This window comes from Bos javanicus, chromosome 17 (assembly GCF_032452875.1).
Source record: "Bos javanicus breed banteng chromosome 17, ARS-OSU_banteng_1.0, whole genome shotgun sequence".
Classification (NCBI taxonomy): Eukaryota; Metazoa; Chordata; class Mammalia; order Artiodactyla; family Bovidae; genus Bos; species Bos javanicus.
In genome coordinates, this window is record NC_083884.1 from 3120675 (window position 1) to 3143558 (window position 22884).

At 37.2% G+C, this 22884-nt stretch overlaps 1 protein-coding gene across 5 annotated transcripts in view; it reads right to left on the reverse strand.

The window, feature by feature from the left end:
• Nucleotides 1–4884: 4884 nt before the first annotated feature.
• Nucleotides 4885–22884, reverse strand: part of RBM46 (RNA binding motif protein 46) — a 58561-nt gene continuing 40561 nt past the window's right edge. For 2 of the 5 annotated variants that reach the window (XM_061383904.1, XM_061383905.1), the window contains exon 5: nucleotides 4885–5899. In XM_061383904.1, coding sequence (XP_061239888.1) covers nucleotides 5700–5899 — 200 coding nt within the window. In that variant the 3' untranslated portion in view covers nucleotides 4885–5699. The other 3 variants (XM_061383906.1, XM_061383907.1, XM_061383908.1) reach the window with 3 other exon arrangements.

Below are 22884 nucleotides of genomic sequence, written 5' to 3' on the forward strand. Positions count from 1 at the left end.
ACGAATACTGAATCATTGTTATATACCTGAAAATAATATAGTGTTATATGTGAAATACAGCTCAATAATAATAAAAACTCTTCGGCAATTTTTCATCCATATTTATTTTTACTTACAGGTAGTTTGCAAACTGTAGTGTTCTCTAGTTGTGCTAAAGGTGTGGATCATCCATGGCTTTGCTTTAGATTATTCTATATAGTTTCCAGAAAACGTGTAAGAGACATCTGGGTTTTGGTGCATTCCACTACCTTTAGGAAACTAGATTCCAAATTTTTTCCCCTTAGTCAACTGACTTTAGTCAACCCCATAATACAGGAGACTGAGAAAAGAATGAGAGTATAGCAAAGAGTCCTTTAAACCATGATATGCCATTTCAACCTGATAGTGGGGCTCCTAGGCTCATACCTGGTGATATAGGAACACCTAATTCATAAGGGTCAATCTCTATTAAAGCCTTTGACTGTGTGACCACAATACACTGTGGAAAAGTTGGCTTAAAGCTCAACGTTCAGAAAACCAAGATCATGGCATCCAGTCCCACCACTTCATGGCAAATAGACGGGGAAACAGTGGAAACAGTAGCTGACTTTATTTTTCTGGGCTTCAAAATCACTGCACATGGTGATTGCAGCCATGAAATTAAAAGACACTTACTCCTTGGAAGGAAAGGTATGACCAATCTAGATAGCATATTGAAAAGCATAGACATTACTTTGCCAACAAAGGTCCTTCTAGTCAAGGCTATGGTTTTTCCAGTGGTCATGTATGGATGTGAGAGTTGGACTGTGAAGAAAGCTGAGCACTGAAGAATTGACGCTTTTGAAGTGTGGTGTTGGAGAAGACTCTTGAGAGTCCCTTGGACTGCAAGGAGATCCAACCAGTCCATCTTAAAGGAGATCAATCCTGGGTGTTCATTGGAAGGACTGATGCTGAAGCTGAAACTCCAGTACTTTGGCCACCTCATGCGAAGAGCTGACTCATTTGAAAAGACACTGATGTTGGGAAAGACTCAGGGCAGGAGAAGGGGACAACAGAGGATGAGATGGCTGGATGGCATCACTGGCTCAGTGGACATGGGTTTGGGTGGACTACAGGAGTTGGTGATGGACAGGGAGGCCTGGCGTGCTGTGGTTCATGGGGTTGCAAAGAATCAGACACGACTGAGCAACTAAACTGAACTGAATCTCTATTAAACCTAATCACAAACGAAGAGCTGTTTTTCAGGAAGAGAATTATTGGCCTAGGAAAATGCAACTGTTTCAAATCTTGGAGGTCTTTTTTCACTGTTTTTCTAGCAGAAATTAGACACATTTCAAGTACATTGGACCCACTGAGTCAAAACTGGTGAACTGCATAGCTGATTACATTGCTGCTTTCACCATATTTTGCCTGAGACCCCTATTCAAAACCCATTAACTTCTGATCACACAGTAAATACACCAGTGTAGTTTTTCCCTAATGTGTGTGTTTGGATTATGGTTCCTTAAAAATCTTCAATTTGTTTCTGAGAAGTAATATATCTTTTTACTTAAAAGAAATTTAGATAAAATATAGAAGAGACAGATAGACCAATTTATCATTGCACTGTATCTGGAGTGAAGGGAACTAGAAGTGTGACCTCATATGCTTTCCTCATAATCATGTATTTTGTAATCCTTCCACAGCCTAATAAAAACACATACAAATGTTTTCTCCCTCTTTACCCAAAATACATCAATTTCTAAACTTTACTCTTTTTCCCATCGCTTTCTATATTAGGAATAAAGAGTATTATTTTGTACAACCTTTTCAGTTCAGTTCAGTTCAGTCACTCAGTCGTGTCCAACACTTTGCTACCCCATGAACCGCAGCACGCCAGGCCTCCCTGTCCATCACCAACTCCTGGAGTTTACCCAAACTCATGTCCATTGAGTTGGTGATGCCATCTCACCATCTCATCCTCTGTCGTCCCCTTCTCCTCCTGCCTTCAATCTTTCCCAACATCAGTGTCTTAAAATGAGTCAGCTCTTCACATCAGGTGGCCAAAATACTGGAGTTTCAGCTTTAACATCAGTCCTTCCAATGAACACCCAGGACTGATTTCCCTTAGGATGGACTGGTTGGATCTCCTTGCAGTCCGAGGGACTTGCAAGTCTTCTCCAACACCACACTTCAAAAGCATCAATTCTGTGCTCAGCCCCCTTTACAGTCCAACTCTTCCTATTCACCAATAAATGTATTATTTAATCAGTCCCCTAATGAGGGCTTCCTTGATAACTCAGTCAGTAAAGAATCTGCCTGCAGCACAGGAGACCCCAGTTCGGTTCCTGGGTCGGGAAGATCTGCTAAAGAAGTGATAGGCTACCCACTCAAGTATTCTTGGGCTTCCCTGGTGGCTCAGCTGGTAAAGATCCACCTGCAATGTGGGAGACCTGGGTTCAATCCGTGGGTTGGGAATATCCCGTAGAGAAGGGAAAGGCTAATTCCATGGACTGTATAATCCATGGTGTCGCAAAGAGTCAGACAGGACTAAGCAACTTTCACTAGTGATGGGTATTACAGTTACAAAATGTTTCAATGAATAGTTTTACACATACTATTTCACACATGTGCAAGTATATTCCAGAAGTAGGACTTCCGGATCAAAGATTTAAGTATTTGTAATTTTGGATGATAGCTGAATAATTGCTCTCTACATGAATTACACTAATTTATAATCTCACCTGAAATGTATGAAAATGCTCATTTTATTCAATGCTTCCAAAGGTTTATCAACCTTTTGAATTCCTGTAAATCTAACTTTTCAGATTGCATTTTTTTATGAGATAAAGCACTTTTTCATATGTTTAAGGGCCAAGTCTTCTGTCTTCATACATTTTGCCCATTTTCCTCTTGAGTGGAAGTTCTTTTCATTGATATTTATAAATATTAGAGATTAGCACTTTGTGAATCAATTCACAATTATTTTTCAAGTTTTATCATTTCTCTTTTGACATAACTTTTAGCATTTTCTTGCCACACAGGATTTACTTTTTAAATTGGACTTTCACCTTCTTCTATGATGACCTTTAGATTGTGAGTCATAGTTAGGGAAAACATCACACTCTAATACTGTAAAAGGAAAACTAGAGAAGAGAGGTAAGGTTAAACTCTCTGCATAACTTTTCTGATCTTTCTGCTTACCATGGTTTTTAAACAAGCCAAGGATCATAGCTACTTAGTACTTCGTATTTCAGTCATAGCTCCTTGCACAAAGTTGCACAAAGAATTTGATCAACGGCTGTCTTTAGAAGTGTTTCCCTGTCGAGTGAACAGCATGACATAGCTAAGAAAGTTACCAATTAATAATGGCTTGTGGTTAATAGCTTATTATAGAGCCTGTGCTGTAAGAATTAAATCAGCAAGTAATTAGTAGCTATGTTCACAAGTGAAATTTCATATGCAGTATGAACAAAATTAACCATTACATCAACCATTATAAGCTCAAACATTACATCACAGAGACAGCGCTTGATATGAATGCACTGATTTATATATTTCTATTTAAAGGGAACAGAAAGAATGAGAAACCAGTACATTAAATGACTACTATACTTTATATAGTTCCACCTAAACAATACAGGCTACCACTTGAGTGCTTTCTACTTGGAAGTGTTTTTACCTTTAACGTTGTAAAGTTACCATGATTATACAGATTTGAAATTATAGCTTCGAATGATTAAAAATCATGTACAAACTCAGAGTTATTACTTGGCTGTGGCAGAACCGGTAATCAAACCTGAGGCCTGTATATACCTGCCATACAGGTATGGCAGCTATGGCAGAACTGGTAATCAAAGGCCAAAGTTCGTATGTTTCCCACCATATAACTATGGATCTCCAAATGCACTGTGTGATTGATTGGTAAACTCTCTGAACTGTGATGTACAGTTGATCCTCCAAGAACACAGGGGGTTAGGAGTATCCACATTCCAGTATCCATGCTTCCATACCGGCAGATTCAACCAACCACAGATGATGTACTATAGCAGAATATATTTATTGAAAAAAAATCAAATATAAGTGAACACACACATTTTGTTCAAGGGTCAACTGTATAATATATATATATTTTTTACTTTACAATATTGTATTGATTTTGCCATATTTGTGGGAACTTGTAATTATATTTGGGCAATTCCAAACATTTCTATGGAAAACTGAATTAATTTGTCTGTTTATCTTCTGGTTTGAACCTGAGTCACCTCTGCATCTCAAGGGTATTTCCATAGCAGTTGACAAAATACTCACTGTATGTTTGCTGAAGGAGTGATATGAAGCTGTGAATCATAGAAGTTAAACTGTAAAATCAGATGTCAGAAAGAAATTAACACTAGTTAAGGATAATGTCTATGCTCATTCAATTTTGAAAATCTAAGGCAACAACCTAGAGAAAGTATTAAGTATGGTCCGATGGAATGAACCTTCTTTAGAGGATGCAATTAAGACTAATTTACTATCTCCAATAACTTCTGCTAAAATAATTTCAGAAGAAATACATGCAGCTATTTAATATTCTACTTATCAAAACCCTATATTCCATACAATGAGATGATTATCAAAGCTAGTATCTGGTATCTAACCAGTGCAAAGACTTTTGTCTCTTTTGGAAACCATCATTAGAAACTGATCACAGATGTATGCTGCTGAACTATTAAACAGCCCAAATGACCTGAGTTCATTAATTATTCATAAGAAAGAGGGGAAAACATCACTGGGTTAATCAACAAAGTATTTCTACTGGTCCCTAAAAACGACTTTGTTAGTATGTTTCACAAAACTATTAATTTTCTTCCTGCATTATCCTTTGCTTTGATCCCAACGAAGACACTGAGCCTATGGAAACCAAGTAAGGAAAACTGGTTTTTAGAAGGGCAAGGCAATTGTGAGAACTAAACTTTTTGCGCATACTAATAAACAAGTGAGACACACGCATATTAGAAACACTGTATATTTAATGTCAAAGAATTTGAATTCAAGTACAAAAATTAAACAACACATGATTTCAACATTAAAAAACCATAACACTTCTTACTCAACTATACATCGAATATCAAAAAAACAGAAGTATAACTACAAAAACCTTGAATATATTAACAGCAAAATTATAATTTATTTTTACAACAAATAATTATTAACTAAAATATTTATAGTTATTTTCAAGGACCACAATGGTAGACGCTTTTTCTTTAGTACTGCATAAAATTTGCATCTTAATCTTTTTGCCCTTCATTTCTTTTTACATAATAGTTAGATGCTTCTGGTTATATAATTGTTCTAATCTCTGATACAGATAAGTGATCCTTGGTAATCAAATTTAGTGCTTTAATACTTGTGAAACTCTATTTAGTAAAGTTACAATGAAAAAATTTAATGTAAACTTCTGTGTTCTATCGACCACTCAAGAATCAGAAGTTATTTAAAATCCCAAAAATTTAAAACGAACAGTAGTTTGTTATACCTTTATCAAGAGAAATCACTGAGTAACTTTTTAACTGTAGCATTTTTACAAGTTTTACAATTGTAGGTTATTTTGATGTTTACTATGGCTGATGTTTACTATGTTGAATATATAATTTTCATTTTAAAACCAAATGTACAGACCCGATTCTAAAATAAAACAGTATTTTAATGTGCATGCTTTACAAAGAAACTTCATATTCCTGTTTACAGTATTTTCTTCAGAAGAATGAGGCCTGATTGGAGATATATAATCGCTGTCCAACATGGCTGCCATTAGCAAGAGGTATCGTTGGTGACAAGGAATAGCTTGAATAAGAGTAAGGCCTTGAAGTATAAGGAAGCACGCTGGGAGTCCCAGAAGAGAGGGTAGCACTAACAGGGGAAAGACTATTTATTGAGCTGCGACGGAAATTGTAGTCTGTAAATAAATACATAACAATTATGCTGCACATCTTTATGGTTACAAATTTAACTCAAAGGGACAACACATTATAACTATAATCACAGTTTAACATAATGTTCTAAAACTTTCAAAATCCTGATCATATTATATTGCTGGTAAAGACTATTTCAGCATTCACTGCATTGCAAATCCTGACAGTTTCATCAGTTATGTAAACTTTCACTGACACAATGCTTCAGAGATCTTACTAGAATGCATTCTTGGATATCTATCAATTGTTTTGTGTCTTTATGATCACCAAAAAAGAGAACCTCTGATTTCTCTTACTCTATTCACAATGAAGCTCCTGTTAAATCTGATATTGACACTAAGGGGTAGGTCATCCATGAAGAAAAGATATAAAACACTGAATTCATTATTTGCTTCTTTTTAAAAATTGTGTTAGGTGAAACATTTACCCCTGGATTGCAAAAACTGTCTAACATTTCATTACTTAAATATTAATATAAACAATTATACAACTCGACAAACCAACTTAATATCAGAATCCTACCAGTACCATAAAACAGTAAAATGAATCTTCATAAAATAAATGTCAAGAAACCATTATCAACTTACAATATTGAGAAATCCAAAAATTAATCCAAATTATTTTTTGAAAACCAGTACTTGAAATATTACTGTTCCAAAATAAACATTAATCTTATGTAGATGCAATTTCCTGCTTCATTAATTATAATGTTTAGAGATGTGTGTGACCATTAAAGACCAAATCTGTTAAATCCTGTACTTTCCAAAAACTCAACTATGTTCTTTAGTGTAGAGTAAGTCAAAGAGTGTGAAAATGACTATAAAATGATTACTTATAAAAGGTATGGTACTTCTAGGAATGGAAGAAATTAGGTCATCTAATATATAGGTCAAGTTTTTTCTACATTTTCCTGGTACTATAAATGAGGCTTAAAAATGAACATTAACTTAGTATTGTCATGGAACTTAATAGTAGGCCAACAGGAATGAGATCAACTGCAGGGGAATAAGCTCAAGAAACATCAGAAAGAACCTAGTTAAGAAAAAAAAATGGAAAAAATAAAAATCAGTTAAATGTAAGTTTAATTTCTAGCACTGTAAAACTCTAATTAGAATAATTTTTATAAACTTTTAATGGTACCATAAGATCAATGAAAGCAGTTTGCTACAAGGCAAACACCAAGACATCCAGCTAAAAATATTTTCAATATTTTGAAACTGGATAAGGAACTATCCATTTGATACCATTTGCTTTCCTAATATCCAGGTATTATAGAATAAAGTAACATAAATCCAGGTATTATAGAAATTTTTTTTTCTTCTTTTAAAGGATCCTCTTTGCCTGAAGCATTACAATATTGAGTATAAACAGAAATCTTAATGTTTCTGATAATTCTAATAATTGTGTTTTTTTTAAAGTTCTAATTCTCTCATTCTAAAGATTATCACACAATCAATTCCTTATTCATATAGTTCATGCTTTCAAATTTTAACAGTGTGATCACAGACAAAATGATTTAAAAGAACAGATCTTTAAATAGTTATACTTGTATATGGGGAAATGAAGTTTTCAGAAAAATCACTTTGACTTTGGATATTTAATGGATATTTAATATCCATTCAAGATCTAATGCAGCCTGTTCATGGAATGTGGCTGAGACAGAGATTTTCAGAAGATTTCACAAAGAAGATACAGACAACTGGCTACTTACAGAGTGCTCATTAGGTCTGAAGAACTGCATTTTTGATATACCCCTACTGTAAACCTTCAATTTAAAAACACACTAATGACCACTGTAGTCTCACATTCTGAAGGAGACTAAAATATAAAATTAAAAGGGCACTTTGATGGCTTTATTCATAGAGGATAAATAAAGAAAAAAAATTCTCCCTAATACTACGAAGATTGGGAAATAAAAGGCTTCAGATGTTTACAAGCATTTCAAAAAAAAATTCTTTTGCAATCGAAAACTCTAAATATATTCAGAAAAACATCTGGGTGTCTAGAAAATATAATACATACCAAACTTGAGATAATACCTGTGAGATAAATCTAGATGAATTGTATTTCCTCTAATATATAATTTATGTATCACAGACAACAGAACTCAGAAACATCACTGATTTCTATGAAACAACAAATTAACAAATGAATTAAAATTCCTAACATATATTTACTTGCCCACCTCTGCTTTTTCTTCCCAATGAACATCCTTAGTTCTTGTTCATCCTCTGTTTCTGCCTCAGACTGGGATATGGACTCCCCTTCCCCCTTCTTCTTATGGGAATGATACAGAGCCAATTTCAGAATTTGTTTCACACTGATAATTATTTAACTGTCTTAACACTTTTTAAATTGAGGTAAAATTTACATTTTACATTTAAATTGAGGTACAATTTACATGGGGCTTCTCTAATAGCTCAGCTGGTAAAGAATCCACCTGCAATGCAGGAGACCTGGGTTTGATCCCTGGGTTGGGAAGATCCCCTAGAGAAGGGAAAGGCTATCCACTCCAGTATTCTGGCCTGAAGAATTCCATGGAATGTATAGTCCATGCGGTCGCAAAGAGTCGGACACGACTGACTTTCACTTTCACAATTTACATACAATAAAATGCATACATCTTATGTGTTCATTACAATGAGTATTGCTAACTATAAAAACCTATGTAAACAACACCTAAAGCAAGATATAAAACATATCCTTCAATCTAGAAGATCCCATTATCCATTTCAGAGCCCTTCTATTGGAGGCAACCACTTTCTGATTTCTCGCATTATTAGTTTAGTTTTGCCTGTTCTCGGACTTTATATAAAATGAATTCTTAAGGTACTTTTTATGTCTAGATTCATTCATGTTATATCAGTAGGCTGTTCATTCTTATTGTTGAGTAAGTAGTATTCCACTGTATGAATACACCACAATTTCTTTATCCATTTACCTGTTGATAAAAATTTGAGTTGTTTCTAACTTTGACTATTATGATTAAGCTGTTATATACATTCTTATACAAGTTATTTAGTGAATACATATTTTCATTTCTTTGGGGTAAATAACTAACAGTAGAATTGCTAGGTGATAGCGTAGAGACAGATACTGCTAAACAGTGCATTTACAGCAGTACACATATTGCAGTGATATGAAATTATATCTCATTTTGGTTTTAATTTGTATTTCCCTTATGTCTAAGGATTCCCTGGTGGCTCAGACAGTAAAGAATCTGCCTGCAATGCAGAAGACCCAGGTTTGATCCCTGGGTTGGGAGGATCCCCTGGAGAAGAAAATGGCAACCCACTCCAGGCTTCTTGCCTGGAGAATCCCCATGGACAGAGGACCCTGGTGGGTTACAGTCCACAGGGTCGCAAAGAGTCACACATGACTAAGACTAACATTTTTACTTTCACAAAATTTCATCATAAAATTTAGAGGTCTCCAGATAATCTGGGTTGAAGAAAACCTCACAGCCTGCTAAATGGGGGCTACATTCGTACTTGTTGTGGCATGCAAGAGACTGGTGGAACACAACCAAGCTGTTTAAATTGCAGAAGACAAGTTGCAAAGATCTGAGATGCAAAGGCTGGCTACAGGCATATTTCACTGTATGTAGCATCTGAAAAGATTCTTTGTTATGATTTATGAGGGTCCTGGTTAGGTCTTGGTTCTGACCCCAGTGACTTGCAATAAAAATGAACCCAAAGGCTTGAACTAGACATTTTACTAAAATGGTCACTTACTGATCATTCTTACTGGTTTTTTCTTCTTACTGTTGATATCAATAAAGTTTTTTACTAATTAAATTCTCTAAATCAAAATATTAAATAGGAATAGCTTGAGTCCTCAGAAGTCTCTACTTTAAACCACCTCTTTCACTGAAGAATATTCTTTTCCATATTCCACACAGTTAAACAGAGAAAACAAGTCAAAAATTAGGCCTTCTAACTCCTAGGAAAGTACTATTTCCACCTGATCAAGCTCTTTTACTGTGACAATTTTCTCAAAACTGGGTTGAGAGGAAGTGTTTCAAAAGGGTGTTGTGGGCAGGGTGAGAGAAAGACAGCGCTGAAGCTTCCCAGGTGGTTCAGTTGGTAAAGAATCTGCCCGCAATGTGGGAGGACCCAGGTGTGATCCCTGGGTTGAGAAGACCCCCTCATATAGGGAATGGCAACTGACTCCAGTATTCCTGCATGGAGAATTTCACTGACCAGAGGAATCTAGTGGACTACAGTCATGGGGTCACAAAGAGTCAGACATGATTGAGTGACTAACACTAAGCTACCCGGCTTCTGCTTGCACCTACCCACACCCTCATTTTGCACTTCAACACCCAACTGTGCATTCCCTTGCTTTAAATGCTAAACTTTTATGCAACATTTCATTTAAGGAAAAGGCCCTTTTGTACAAAAAATGTTATGAGTAACTTGCTCTAACACAATGCTTTATTAGAGATATCATTTTAATCAAATCCTCTAAAATTCCATATTTATATGCTGAATGAAAACATTTTTACAGAATAAATTTGATTTATAGGCTTAACCTTAAGAGGGCCCTTAATTCCAGAAGACTCTGAAGCTATGTCTGGAGTGAGCAGGATCGTGAGTCATAGCCATGGTGCCACGTGGTGCCAGGGAGCGAGTACAGAGCCTGGCAGAACATGTCCCACCTGCTTGCCAGTCCTACCTCTGCAGCGAACACACTGTGGCCTCCAACCCTTCTCTGTCCAGCATGAGACAAACGCCACCAATATGTTTCTCAGTGGAAACTAAGAAATAGGTATACTGATTTATTCTGTTTGAGTCTTGCTTTTCTGTTTCTCTCTTACACATCCTGATGGAACATCACACAATCGCCAGCTGCTTTTGTCTCATACAAAGGAGAAAGCCTTAATAGAGACCTGAAAGTGAGTTCTGAGAAAGCATCCTCTCACATTAATCTTTTTCTTTTAGTTTCTAACCAGACACTCTTTGAATTCATTTTCCATTAGAAAGTAAATTCCTCGTAATTGGTTTTTTCCTTTCTCCTTGTTAGGTCTGTGAATTCTACCTTGATATCCACCTCTTCTTTCTGATGTACCTTTTTAAAGTGTACGATTCAGTGATTTTTAGTACATGCATAAAGTTATGCAAACAAACACCACTATCCAGAGCATTTTCAAGACCCTCAACAGAAACTCTGTATGTACCTATTCGCAGTCACTCCCCATTCCATCTCCTCCAGCCCCAGCAACCACTCACTTTTCTGTTTCTACAGATTTGCCTATTACAGATTTTTCATATAAATGAAATTACATAATTAAGGTGGTCTTTCTTAACTGACATAGCATGATTTAAAGTATGTATGTATGTACCATGTAGTATGTATCAGAACTTTTTTATAGCCATCGTATAGAGATAATGCATTTTGTTTATCAAATTGTTTATCCATTTGTTTATCAATGGACATTCACCTTTTGGTTGTTGGGAATAATACTGCTAAAGAGTACGTGCGCAAAATTTTGTGTGAACATATGTCTTCAATTCTCTAGAGTGAATAACTAGGAATGGAATTACTGGGTCATATGGTAAACTCTGTTTAACTTTCTGAGGTATTGCCAATGATTTTCCAAGAAACTATATACCATTTTAACACTCCCAACAGCAATGTGAAGCACCCGATGTTTTGACCTGTGAAAAACATTTCCACCTTTAACATGTATTTTAAGCATTTCTTTAGATTTCTATGAGATCTCTATCAAAATTTTGAAAAAATTTCATTTTACCATTTTTTATTTCAATTTCTAATATTCTAATAGCCATAACTATAGTAACTCAATAACTTTCTTTTACTGAACCACTGAATTTCATCTTTAAAATAGTTTTTTCTAACAGTATTATATATATCTAGAGTATTTTTAAAAGGCTGGGTTCAAACATAGACATTAAAATCATGTATGTTAGAAAACAATTAACATTTATCATTCATTATGCTGTATTTCTATCCTAGTACAGAAGACCAAGAGCTAACTGTATAGCAGAGGAAAGCATTTTCAGAATTGGTAATTATTAAGCAACTATAACCTATGAGATATTTAAAAATCATTAACTAAATTTTTATGTGGTATTTTTGACTGGACTACATTAGGAGTATCAAGTTTACTGGTATTTTTACCTCATTTACTTTCCCTACTTCAAGTAAATTTTTTTTAAGTATTTTTATTTCCTACTTAATTTTTCCTATCAGGTGACTGACAGTAAAGGGCAAAGAGTACACATGCAATGACCGATGTGTTTCTTTAAGAGTAGGCCCACAGAGTAGCTGAGGTCAGTTATTTCTGTTTTAATATGATTTATAGGAGGGTTTGAATATGATAATCTTAGTAAAAGGTGGCTGGGTAAGAAAGTTACTGTCTATAACTGTTTCCTTATAAGCTTATAGTTAATTAGTTCTCTGATTTTACTAGATGATTCTATTTCTCAGATTCAATTTTGAGGGGAAATTATTAATTAAATTATGGACTGCAGCCTACCAGGCTCCTCCACCCACGGGATTTTCCAGGCAAGAGTACTGGAGTGAGTTGCCATTGCCTTCTCCGCATTACAGTGTAATTCCCATATAATTTTGAAGATACGGGTTTAAAATTCTTACTCTAAAAACTTTGATATCATATATCATAAACATTTTGTCAATTATCTGTATTATTATTAGCAGCTGTTTCATTCTAAATTATCTAAAGATTATAACTGAAACCCCAAAACAAAGATTTGAAATCCTCGAAAATGCAAACTAATATCACTACAGTGAAAGCAATCAGTTTCAGTGCCTGCCTGGGAAAGAGGACCCAGAAGAATAAGTGGATTATAGTAAAGGTGACAGAAATCTTCTTTTTCTTGATTTCACAGATTTATAAAGCAAAACTGACCAGAAGTGTACACTTTAAATTTGAGCATTTTATTGTATTTTAATTACACCTTAAAAAAGCTAGAAAGAAATCCCAAGCATTTCTCTGGGTTAGTTTAAGTTTCCCAAACTACATCCCACACAATTCTTGAAACAAGAATCCCTTGGGCCAAAAAACATCTTAGGAAAATTTTAGGAAAGATGGATCTAACAGCTAAACAAATTGTACTATAGTTATTCAGGATGCTAACTGCAATGCATTATAACTTCCAAGGGGAGTATATAGAGTTCATGGTTCCTCCCAAACGTGAGCACAGAAACAGCTGTTTCACTGAACAACTGTGCAAATCAGTATAGGAAGAACCTTTAATAAGACTACTATATAATGGGAAAACACTAAAAAGAAATCAGAAAAATTCTTAAAATATGTTAAATACAGCAATTATAAACTCAAATGCCTTCAGAGGCCAAGATGTAACAAAAGAGCTGAAAAAGGACCAAATGTAAAATAACAGGTGTTCAGCTATTTGTACTGAAGTGAAACCTAGCTGCTTTCCTGTCAAAAAATTGAAGAGAGCAAACAAATTCTTTCTAGAACTTCCAGTATGCTACCTTTGTATTAAGAGATTTAATTGTGTCAAATTCCTTTTAATGCTAGTTTATATACCGTTTGGAAAAAGAAGAATAAAAGAGCAGCCTATGAGAGGGAAAATTATAATTTGAGTTATAACAAACTAGGCTTCCTAGGTGGCGCTAGTGGTAAAGAACTCACTTGCCAAGGCAGGAGACAGACAAGAGTTTGATCCCTGGGTTAGTAAGACCCCCTGGAGGAGAGCATGGCAACACACCAGTATTCCTGTCCGAATCCGAGGTCCAGAGGAGCCTGGCAGGCTACAGTCCATAAGGTCACAAAGAGTCAGACATGACCGAAGCGACACCACACATACAAAACTAGGCTTCAGTATAGCTTAAAAATTGTAGCTCACTATAAAAACTGTCTGAGCTAAGGTGAAGACACAGCTCTAAGAAAGACAGCAACTCTTTTCAAGTTTCATTTCCATCAGTAAATTTAGTCTTCATACTTTAAAATTTGAACAAAAAAAATTGTAGGGAAGGCAGTTCTGAAACAGCATCACATATTTAAAAATTTTAACTAAGAGTAAGATCTATACAAATAAAGTTTTAAGTTTCAAATTTAAATATATTGCTTGTATCTGAAGTATGGTGCTCTCTGTTCAGTTGCTAAATCATGTCCTACCCCATGGACTGTAGCACACTGGGTTCCTCTGCCCTTCACTGTCTCCCAGAGTTTGCTCAAATTCATGTCCATTAAGTTGGTGAGCCTATCTAAATATCTCATCTTCTGCTGCACCCTTCTCCTTTTTCCCCTTTCTCCTTCTGCCTTCTATCTTTCCCAGAATCAAGGTCTTTTCCAGTGAGTTAGATGTTTACATCAGGGGGCCAAAGAATTAGAGCTTTAGCACCATCATCAGTCCTTCCAATGAATGATCGGGGTTGATTTCTTTAGGATTGACTGGTTTGATCTCTTGGGTGTCCAAGGGACTCTCGCAAGAGTCTTCTCCCACATCATAATTCAAAAGCATCAATTCTTAGCATTCAACCTTCTTTATAGTCCAACTCTCATATCCGTAGGTGACTACTGAAAAAACCATAGCTCTGACCATACAGACCTTGTTGGCAAAGTGATGTCTTCTTTTTAATACACTGTCTAGGGGCTTCCCTGTTAGCTCAGTTGGTAAAGAATCTGCCTGCAATGCAAGAGATTCCTTGGTTGGGAAGATCTGCTAGAGAAGGAATAGGCTACCCAACCCAGTATTCTTGGGCATCCCTTGTGGTTCAGCTGGTAAAGAATTCACTTGCTTGAGGGAGACCTGGGTTCGACCCCCGGGTCTGGAAGATCCTCTGGTAAGGGAAAGACTACTGACTCCAGTACTCTGGACTAGAGAATGCCATGGACATGCACAGTCCATGGGGTCACAAGGAGTCGGACATGACTGAGCAGCTTTCACTTTCACTTAAGTTTCTCATAGCTTTCCTCCCAAGGAGCAAACATCTTTTAACTTCAAGTCTGCAGTCACTGTCCACAGATAATTTTGGAACCCAAGAAAAGAAAATCTGTAACTGCTTCCACTTTTTCACCATTTCCCATGAAGTGATGGGATCAGATGTTGTGACCTTAGTTTTTTGAATGTTGAGTGAAGCCAGCTTTTTCACTCTCTTTCGCACTTATCAAGAGGCTCTTTAGATTCTCTTCACTTTCTGTCATGAGAGTGGTATCATTCGAATATCTGAGGTTCTTGATATTTCTCCTGGCAGTCTTGATTTCAGGGTGGAGGAATTTCACATGGCGTACTCTGCATATAAGTTAAATAAGCAAGGTGACAATATACAGCACTCCCATACTCCTTTTCCAATTTTGAACCAGTCAGTTGTACCATGTTTGGGTCTGCTATTTCATGACCTGCACACAGGTTTCTTGTTTATCAGGAGACAGGTAAGGTGGTCTGATAGTCCCATTTCCTGAAGAACTTTCTAGTTTGTTGTGATTCATACAGTGAAAAGCTTCAGACATAGTCAATGAAGCAGAAGCAGATGCTTTTCTGGAATCCCTTTGCTTTTTCTACAATACAATGAATGCTGGCAATTAAATCTCTGGTTCCTCTGCCTTTTCTAAAAGGCATCTGGAAGTTGTACATCTGGCTTGTACATCTGGAAGTTCTCAATTCACATACTACTGAAGTCTAGCCTGAAGAATTTTGAGCATTATCTTGCTAGTATGTGAAATGAGTACAATCGTATGGTAGTTTGAACATTCTCTGGCATTACCCTTCTTTGGGATTGGAATGAAAACTGACCTTTTCCAGTTGTATGGCCACTGCTAAGTTATCCAAATTTGCTGGCATATTCAGCACAGTACTTTAACAACATCATCTTTTAGGATTTGAAATAGCTCATCGGAATTCCATCATCTCCACTAGCTTTGTTCATAGTAATGCTTCATAAAGCCCACTTGAATTCATACTCCAGGATGTCTGGCTCTGGGTGGGTGACTATGGCATTATGATTATCTGGGTCATTAAGACCTTTCTTGTATAGTTTGTCTCTATATTCTTGATACCTATTCTGAATCTCTTCCGCTTCTGTTAGGTCCTTACTTTTTCTTTCCTTTATCGTGACCATCCTTGCATAAAATGCTCCCTTAATACCTCCAATTTTCTTAAAGACATTTTTCTACTGTTTTCCTCTATCTCTTTGCATTGCTCATTTAAGTAGGCCTTTTTATCTATCCTTCCCATTTTCTGAAACTCTATATTAAAGTTGAGTACATCTTTCCCTTTCTCTCTTGCCTTTTGCTTCTCTTCTTTCTTCAGCTATTTGTAAAGCCTCTTCAGACAATCACTTTGCCGTCTTGCATTTCTTTTTTTTTTTTTTTTTTGAGATGACTTTGGTCACCGCCTCCTGTACAATGTTTTAAACTTCCGTCCATAGTTCTTCAGGCACTCTGTCTCCAGATCTAATCCCTTGACTCTTTTTGTCACTTCCACTGTACTAATCATAATAGATATGATTTAGGTCATACCTGAATGGTTTAGTGGTTTTCCCTACTTTCTTCAATTTAAGTCTGTATTTTGCAGTAAGGAACTCATAATCTGAGCCACAGTCAGCTCCAGGTCTTGTTTTTGCTGACTGTATAGCGCATCTCCATTTTCAGCTGCAAAGAATATAATCAATTTGACTTTGGTATTGACCATCTTTAACTTATATGCAGAGTACATCATGAGAAACGCTGGACTGGAAGAAACACAAGCTGCAATCAAGATTGCCAGGAGAAATATCAATAACCTCAGATATGCAGATGACACCACTCTTATGGCAGAAAGTGAAGAGGAACTAAAAAGCCTCTTGATGAAAGTGAAAGTGGAGAGTGAAAAAGTTGGCTTAAAGCTCAACATTCAGAAAACGAAGATCATGGCATCTGGTCTCATCACTTCATGGCAAATAGATGGGGAAACAGTGGAAACAGTGTCAGACTCATTTTTTTTGGCTCCAAAATCACTTCAGATGGTGACTGCAGCCATGAAATTAAAAGACGCTTACTCCTTGGAAGGAAAGTTATGACCAACCTAGATAGCATATTCCAAAGCAGAGACATTACTTTGCCAACAAAGGTTCGTCTAGTCAAGGCTATGGTTTTTCCTGTGGTCATGTATGGATGTGAGAGTTGGACTGTGAAGAAGGCTGAGCGCCGAAGAATTGATGCCTTTGAACTGTGGTGTTGGAGAAGACTCTAGAGAGTCCCCTGGACTGCAAGGAGATCCAACCGGTCCATTCTGAAGGAGATCAGCCCTGGGATTTCTTTGGAAGGAATGATGCTAAAGCTGAAACTCCAGTACTTTGGCCACCTCATGCAAAGAGTTGACTCATTGGAAAAGACTCTGATGCTGGGAGGGATTGGGGGCAGGAGGAGAAGGGGACGACAGAGGATGAGATGGCTGGATGGCATCACTGACTTGATGGACGTGAGTCTGGGTGAACTCCGGGAGTTGGTGATGGACAGGGAGGCCTGGCGTGCTGTGATTCATAGGGTCGCAAAGAGTCGGACACGACTGAGTGACTGAACTGAACTGAACTGAACTGATTAACCATCTGGTCAAAACTGTTAGCCTTTGTCCTGCTTCATTTTGTACTCCAAGGCTAAATTTGCCTTACTATTCCAGGTATTGCTTCACTTCCTACTTTTGCATTCCAATGCAAAAGTGTGAGTCTTTCATGGATCACGCCTTGTCATGGCAAAGGAGCTTGTATAACTTAATGAAGCTATGAGCCATGCCATGTAGGGTCACCCAAGATGACTGGGTCATAGTGAAGAGTTCTGCAAAATGAGGTCTAGTGGGGGAAGAGATGGCAAACCACTCTAGTATTCTTGCCGCCAAGAACCCCATGATCAGTATCTGAAGTATGAGTTACAGTTAATATTTATTGAGCACTTACTAAGTACAAAAAAATAACTACTCAAGATTAGCAGTATTTAATCCTTACAATAGCCTTACAAGGTAAGTACTACTAATTTTCTCTTTAACATGGAGGAAACTGAGGTACAGAAAGATAAAAAACTTAAGAACATACGGGTTACTTCCCAGTGAACTACAACATTTTTTTTTTTTTTTGGTCTCTGTATGTAAAAATGAATTTAAATACTAATAATCTTTACTCAAACTCCAAACTACCTTTAATTTCCTACTAAAATTTATCCTCCTAAGTACCATATTGAAAAAACTAAGTGAATCCTAGTAAATTTAGTTTTTATTCTAAACTGTATCAATAATAATTTGGTTTAATAAATCTGAAAAAATCAGCCTTCCATTGTCAAGTTAGTTTGAGAAATCTGGGGTAATCTACTTATGATATGTTTATTTCAACTACATCTACTTTAAAATAATGTTTGTCCTCTGGGTGCTTTACAATGTATACACTAGCCTGTTTAAAGTTTTGAGAAGTCCTAAAATATGGAAACCAGGTTAACTTTTTAAAACTTTGTGTAATGTGTCTATAATAATCAAAGCTATAATCATCAAAAGTTATCACAAGGTTTCATTGGCCAATTGTAAATATTTCTTCTTAAAACTGTAAGAAGAATAATTTATAACTAGCTTTCTGAAAACAAAACATATCACTTAATATTCCTAAGAAGCTTTTTCTTACCTGCTTATTTTCTCCAAATTCTTCTACATAGGTCCAGGCTGAAGAGACTGTGTTCCCTGTCTGTAAGCAGTGAAGACAGAAAAGAATTGAGTCTTTAGACTGATGTTATCCCTATCTTGGAAGTGATGGAATCCTTGATAACTTCAGTTAAAATTATCTGATCAGTAAATATGAAAATAAATTTAGAGGAAAAGAAACAAGTGATAGTTATTTCTGAAGTTCTGCAAAGATGAACAAAGAGCAGTATTTTGCTTTCAGAATGAAAATTACGATTTAATACATTAACAGAATTAACATATCTTTCTATACAAATTAAGACCTTATTGGTTTTTCCAAGAAGGACTACTCTACCAATAAAATAAGAAAAATATTTAAAAAACAAATGAGATTGCCCAATTTTTTATAAGCGGATAGCCAAAGAACCTAAGTGAATTTGAAAAAATCAATATCATTTCCCTCTGTGTTAAAAAGAAATAAATAGCCAAAATAATACTAACCTTAAAAAATATCTGACTTATTAACAGCTAAACTTGATCTACTTGAAGCCTAACTTAGCTATATACAGTGTAACTTTGAATGTCCATCCATTTTGGTGGATCTCTGTATTCAAGTATAAACAAGTAAAAAATGTTTGATCCACATAAAACTATAGACTTTTAAATACTGATCTTACAGATAACTCAGCAGAAAAAGTCACCATATTTTCTGGTTTTTATGTAATAAATTAGGTATTTAGTCAACTCTTCCCAGTGAGAACTAAATACCCAGACATTTATTAAAAGAAAAGCTAACCATCTAAAAGCACTGAGAATGGTCAAGATTGAAGAACTGTGGGACTGTGATCTTAGACAAGAAGAAACTCAAAGAGGTATGCACATCTTCTGGAGGTATGTTTTGCCTACAAAGACTGGCAAGTTCTAAAGAGGGATCTGAGAGACAAAGGAAGATGGCAACATACAGACAAATTTCTGAGGATAAGAGAACAAGAACTGGAGTTGAGGAGCATGTCTAGAACCCTCAGTAAAACTGAACTAGAAGTAGACCAATTTTAATTTAGTTTAGATGACTAAATTCAAATCTCAATATCTGCCAAGATTAAGACAATCTGAGGTTGCCAGTCCTTTGGTCACCATTTTAAAGCAAGCATATTAGCTTTCAGATCATCACGTTTTTCATATATGATACCTGGCATTCAATTGAAAAGAACCAATCATATAAAAAGATAAAATAAAGTCACAAGAAACAGAAGTCAACAGTAACAGAGCTATAGGAAATGTAGACAAACTTTTCAGAACTAGACATCAAAATAATTATGACTGCCATCCTCAAGGAAATAAAAAACAAGACTGAAAATTTTGGAAGAAAAATATAAATCACAACAAAAAAATCAAATGAAATTTCAGAGCTGAGAAATTCAAATAATTACTTTATCATGTTAGACACAGATAAAAAAGGAACTCATAAGCAGAAAGACAAGCCTGAAAAAATATGTAGACTAATTATACAAAAGAATGGAAAAGTATAGAAAGAACACAGTAGATAAATGGGATATAGTAAAATGGCCCAACAGTTCATAACTGGAGTACCATAGAGAAAAACAGAGAAAATGGGACAAAAGCAATATAAGAAAACAGAATAACTTAGAACTTTCTAAAACAAGTGAAAAACACTGATCCAGATTAGAAGGGGTTAAAGTTTCAATTAAGACAAAAACTAAGAAAATTATACCTCAGTCTACCATAGTAATACTTCTGAAAATCACAGAAGAAACAGAAAATATTAAAAGTAGCCAGAGGACTTTATAATAAAGAAGTAATGGTCCCAAGATGGCCAAGGAATAGGACAGGGAGACCACTTTTTTTCCCACAAATTCATCAAAAGATCATTTGAATGCTGAGCAACTTCCACAAAACAACTTCTCAATGCTGGCAGAGGAACCAGGCACCCAGAAAGGCAGCCCATTCTCTTCGAAAGGAGGTGGGACAAGATATTAAAGATAAAAAGAAAGACAAAAGAGTTAGAGATGGAGACCCAATCTGGAGAGGGAGTTGTGAAGGAGGAGAAGTTTCCAAACAGTAGGAAACCCTCTCACAGGCAGGTCTGTGGGGATTTTTGCAATCTCAGAGGGCAACATAACCCAGAGCGGGGGCGGGGGGAAACGCACAGAATAGGTGCCTAACCGCTACTGCCAACGGAGAAGCAGCCCAGATGCTCGCATCCACCACTAGCGAGTGGAGGCTGGACAGGGAGGCCTGGGTGGCATCATCAGTCCTTGGGGTAAGGACCAGGCCTGAATGCCCTGAGGACAATCTGAGGAAGCTAATGCGAGACAGCAACCCAAACTCGGGGATCGCTAGAGAGGAAAAATAGAGAGAGAACTTTCCCAAGGAAGGCTCTTTCACGTAGCCTGGCCCACTCACAGAACAAAGGACTAAGAGAATATCAAAGGAGAGCGATCCGGCTGCATACAGCCCACCCCCTACCCCCTGCCAAGGCAGAGGCAGGCATGCGAGAGTCAGAGCCAGAAGGCGGGGGTGGGGGGGGAGCTGCTCCAGTCTCAGCCCCAGAGACGGCATCCTCCACCAGACTGTGAGCAGGGCCCCAGCTGCTAACCACATCTACCTGGGATCCTGGATGGTTGACTCCTGCCAGGAGGTTGCAGCCTGAGGTAAGCTCCCCAGAGGAGATACACAGCTGAGACAGCACTCCCATGGCATACCGGGGAAACTGAGTGGCTGGGACAGGGGAGGTGGTAAGACGCACAGCCCACCTGGGACAGTGCCCTCGCCAAGCACCTGGTTTCCTGAGCTGCTTGGACCTCGAAAGGGCACAGAATGGACCGAGTCTGTGCCCTTGTGGAGTTCCCGAGAACCTGAGCAGCTTAGACCTGGGAAGTGCACAGAAAGCAGGGCCTGCTTTGGACAGTGCCCTGCAGAGCACCCTGGAGCCTAAGCAGTGTAGACCTGGAAAGCACATGCCTCTGTGAGTGGGGGCAAACCCAGTGTGGTCCATACACTGCAAGCACTCCCTGCACATGCCAGCGGTACTTGTTTGCAGTGTTTCTCCCTCCCCACAACAGAACTGAGCGAGTCAGCCTAGGTAAATGATGGTGTTCGACCCCTTGTGTCAGGGCAGAAATTAGAAAAGACTTGCAAACAGAGGAAGCCAAAATAAACAAATAAGAGAGAACCGCTCTGGAAATGACAGGTCCATCATATTAAAATCCTGTAGTTAACATTGACTAAGCATTGGAGGGGGCCTACAGATCTTGAGAACAAGTACAAGCTGGAACAAGGAACTATCTAAAACTGAACTGACCCCATACTGCCCACAACAGCTCCAGAGAAATTCCTGTTTTTACTATTATCATTTTTTAATTAAAAAAAAATTTAGTTCTTTATTACTCCTTTAATTTTCATTTTTATAACCTACTATTATCTTGCAAAAGACCATTTTTTAAAGCAAATTTCACATATATATATATTTATAATTTTGTGATTGATTTTGTTTTGTATTTTTAATATTGTAGTTTTGAGAGTCTAACCTCTAGATTTTTAATCTTTGCTTTTGGGTTATTTGTTACCAATTTTGTACCTTTAAGAATCTAATCTTCAGTATCCATTTCCACTCAGGGGTGTGATTACTGGCTTGACTGCACTCTCCCCTTTTGACTTTCCCTTTTCTCCCGTAGGTCACCTCTATCTCCTCCCTCCCCCTTCTCTTCTCTACTTAACTCTGTGAATCTCTCTGGGTGTTCTGGGCTGTGGAGAACACTTAGGGAACTGATTTCTGGCTAGCTTGCTCTCTCCCCTTTTGATTCACCCTCTTCCACTCCTGGCCACCTCTGTCTCCTTCCTCCCTCTTCTCTTCTCTGTGTAACTCTGTGAACATCTCTGAGGGATCCAGACTGTGGAGACTACATAGGGAATTGATTACTGGCTAGATTGATCTCTCCTCTTTTGATTCCCCCTCTTCTCCTCCTGGTCACCTCTATCTCCCGCCTCCCTCTTCTCTTCTCCATGTAACTCTGTGAACCTCTCTGGGTTTCCCTCACTGTGGAGAATCTTTTCACCATTAACCTAGAGGTTTTATCATCAGTGCTGTATGGATGGAGACGTTTTGAGGCTACTGTAAGAATAAGACTGAAAGCCAAAGGCAGGAGGCTTAACTCCAAACCTTGAGAACATCAGAGAACTCCTGATTCCAGGGGACACTAATAGACAGCTCATCCAAAAGCCTCCATACTTACTGAAACCAAACTCCATCTAAGAGCCAACAAGTTCCACAGCAAGACATATCAAGCTAATTCTCCAGCAAAGCAGGAATACAGCCATGAACATTAAAAGACAGGCTACCCAAAGCCACCAAACCC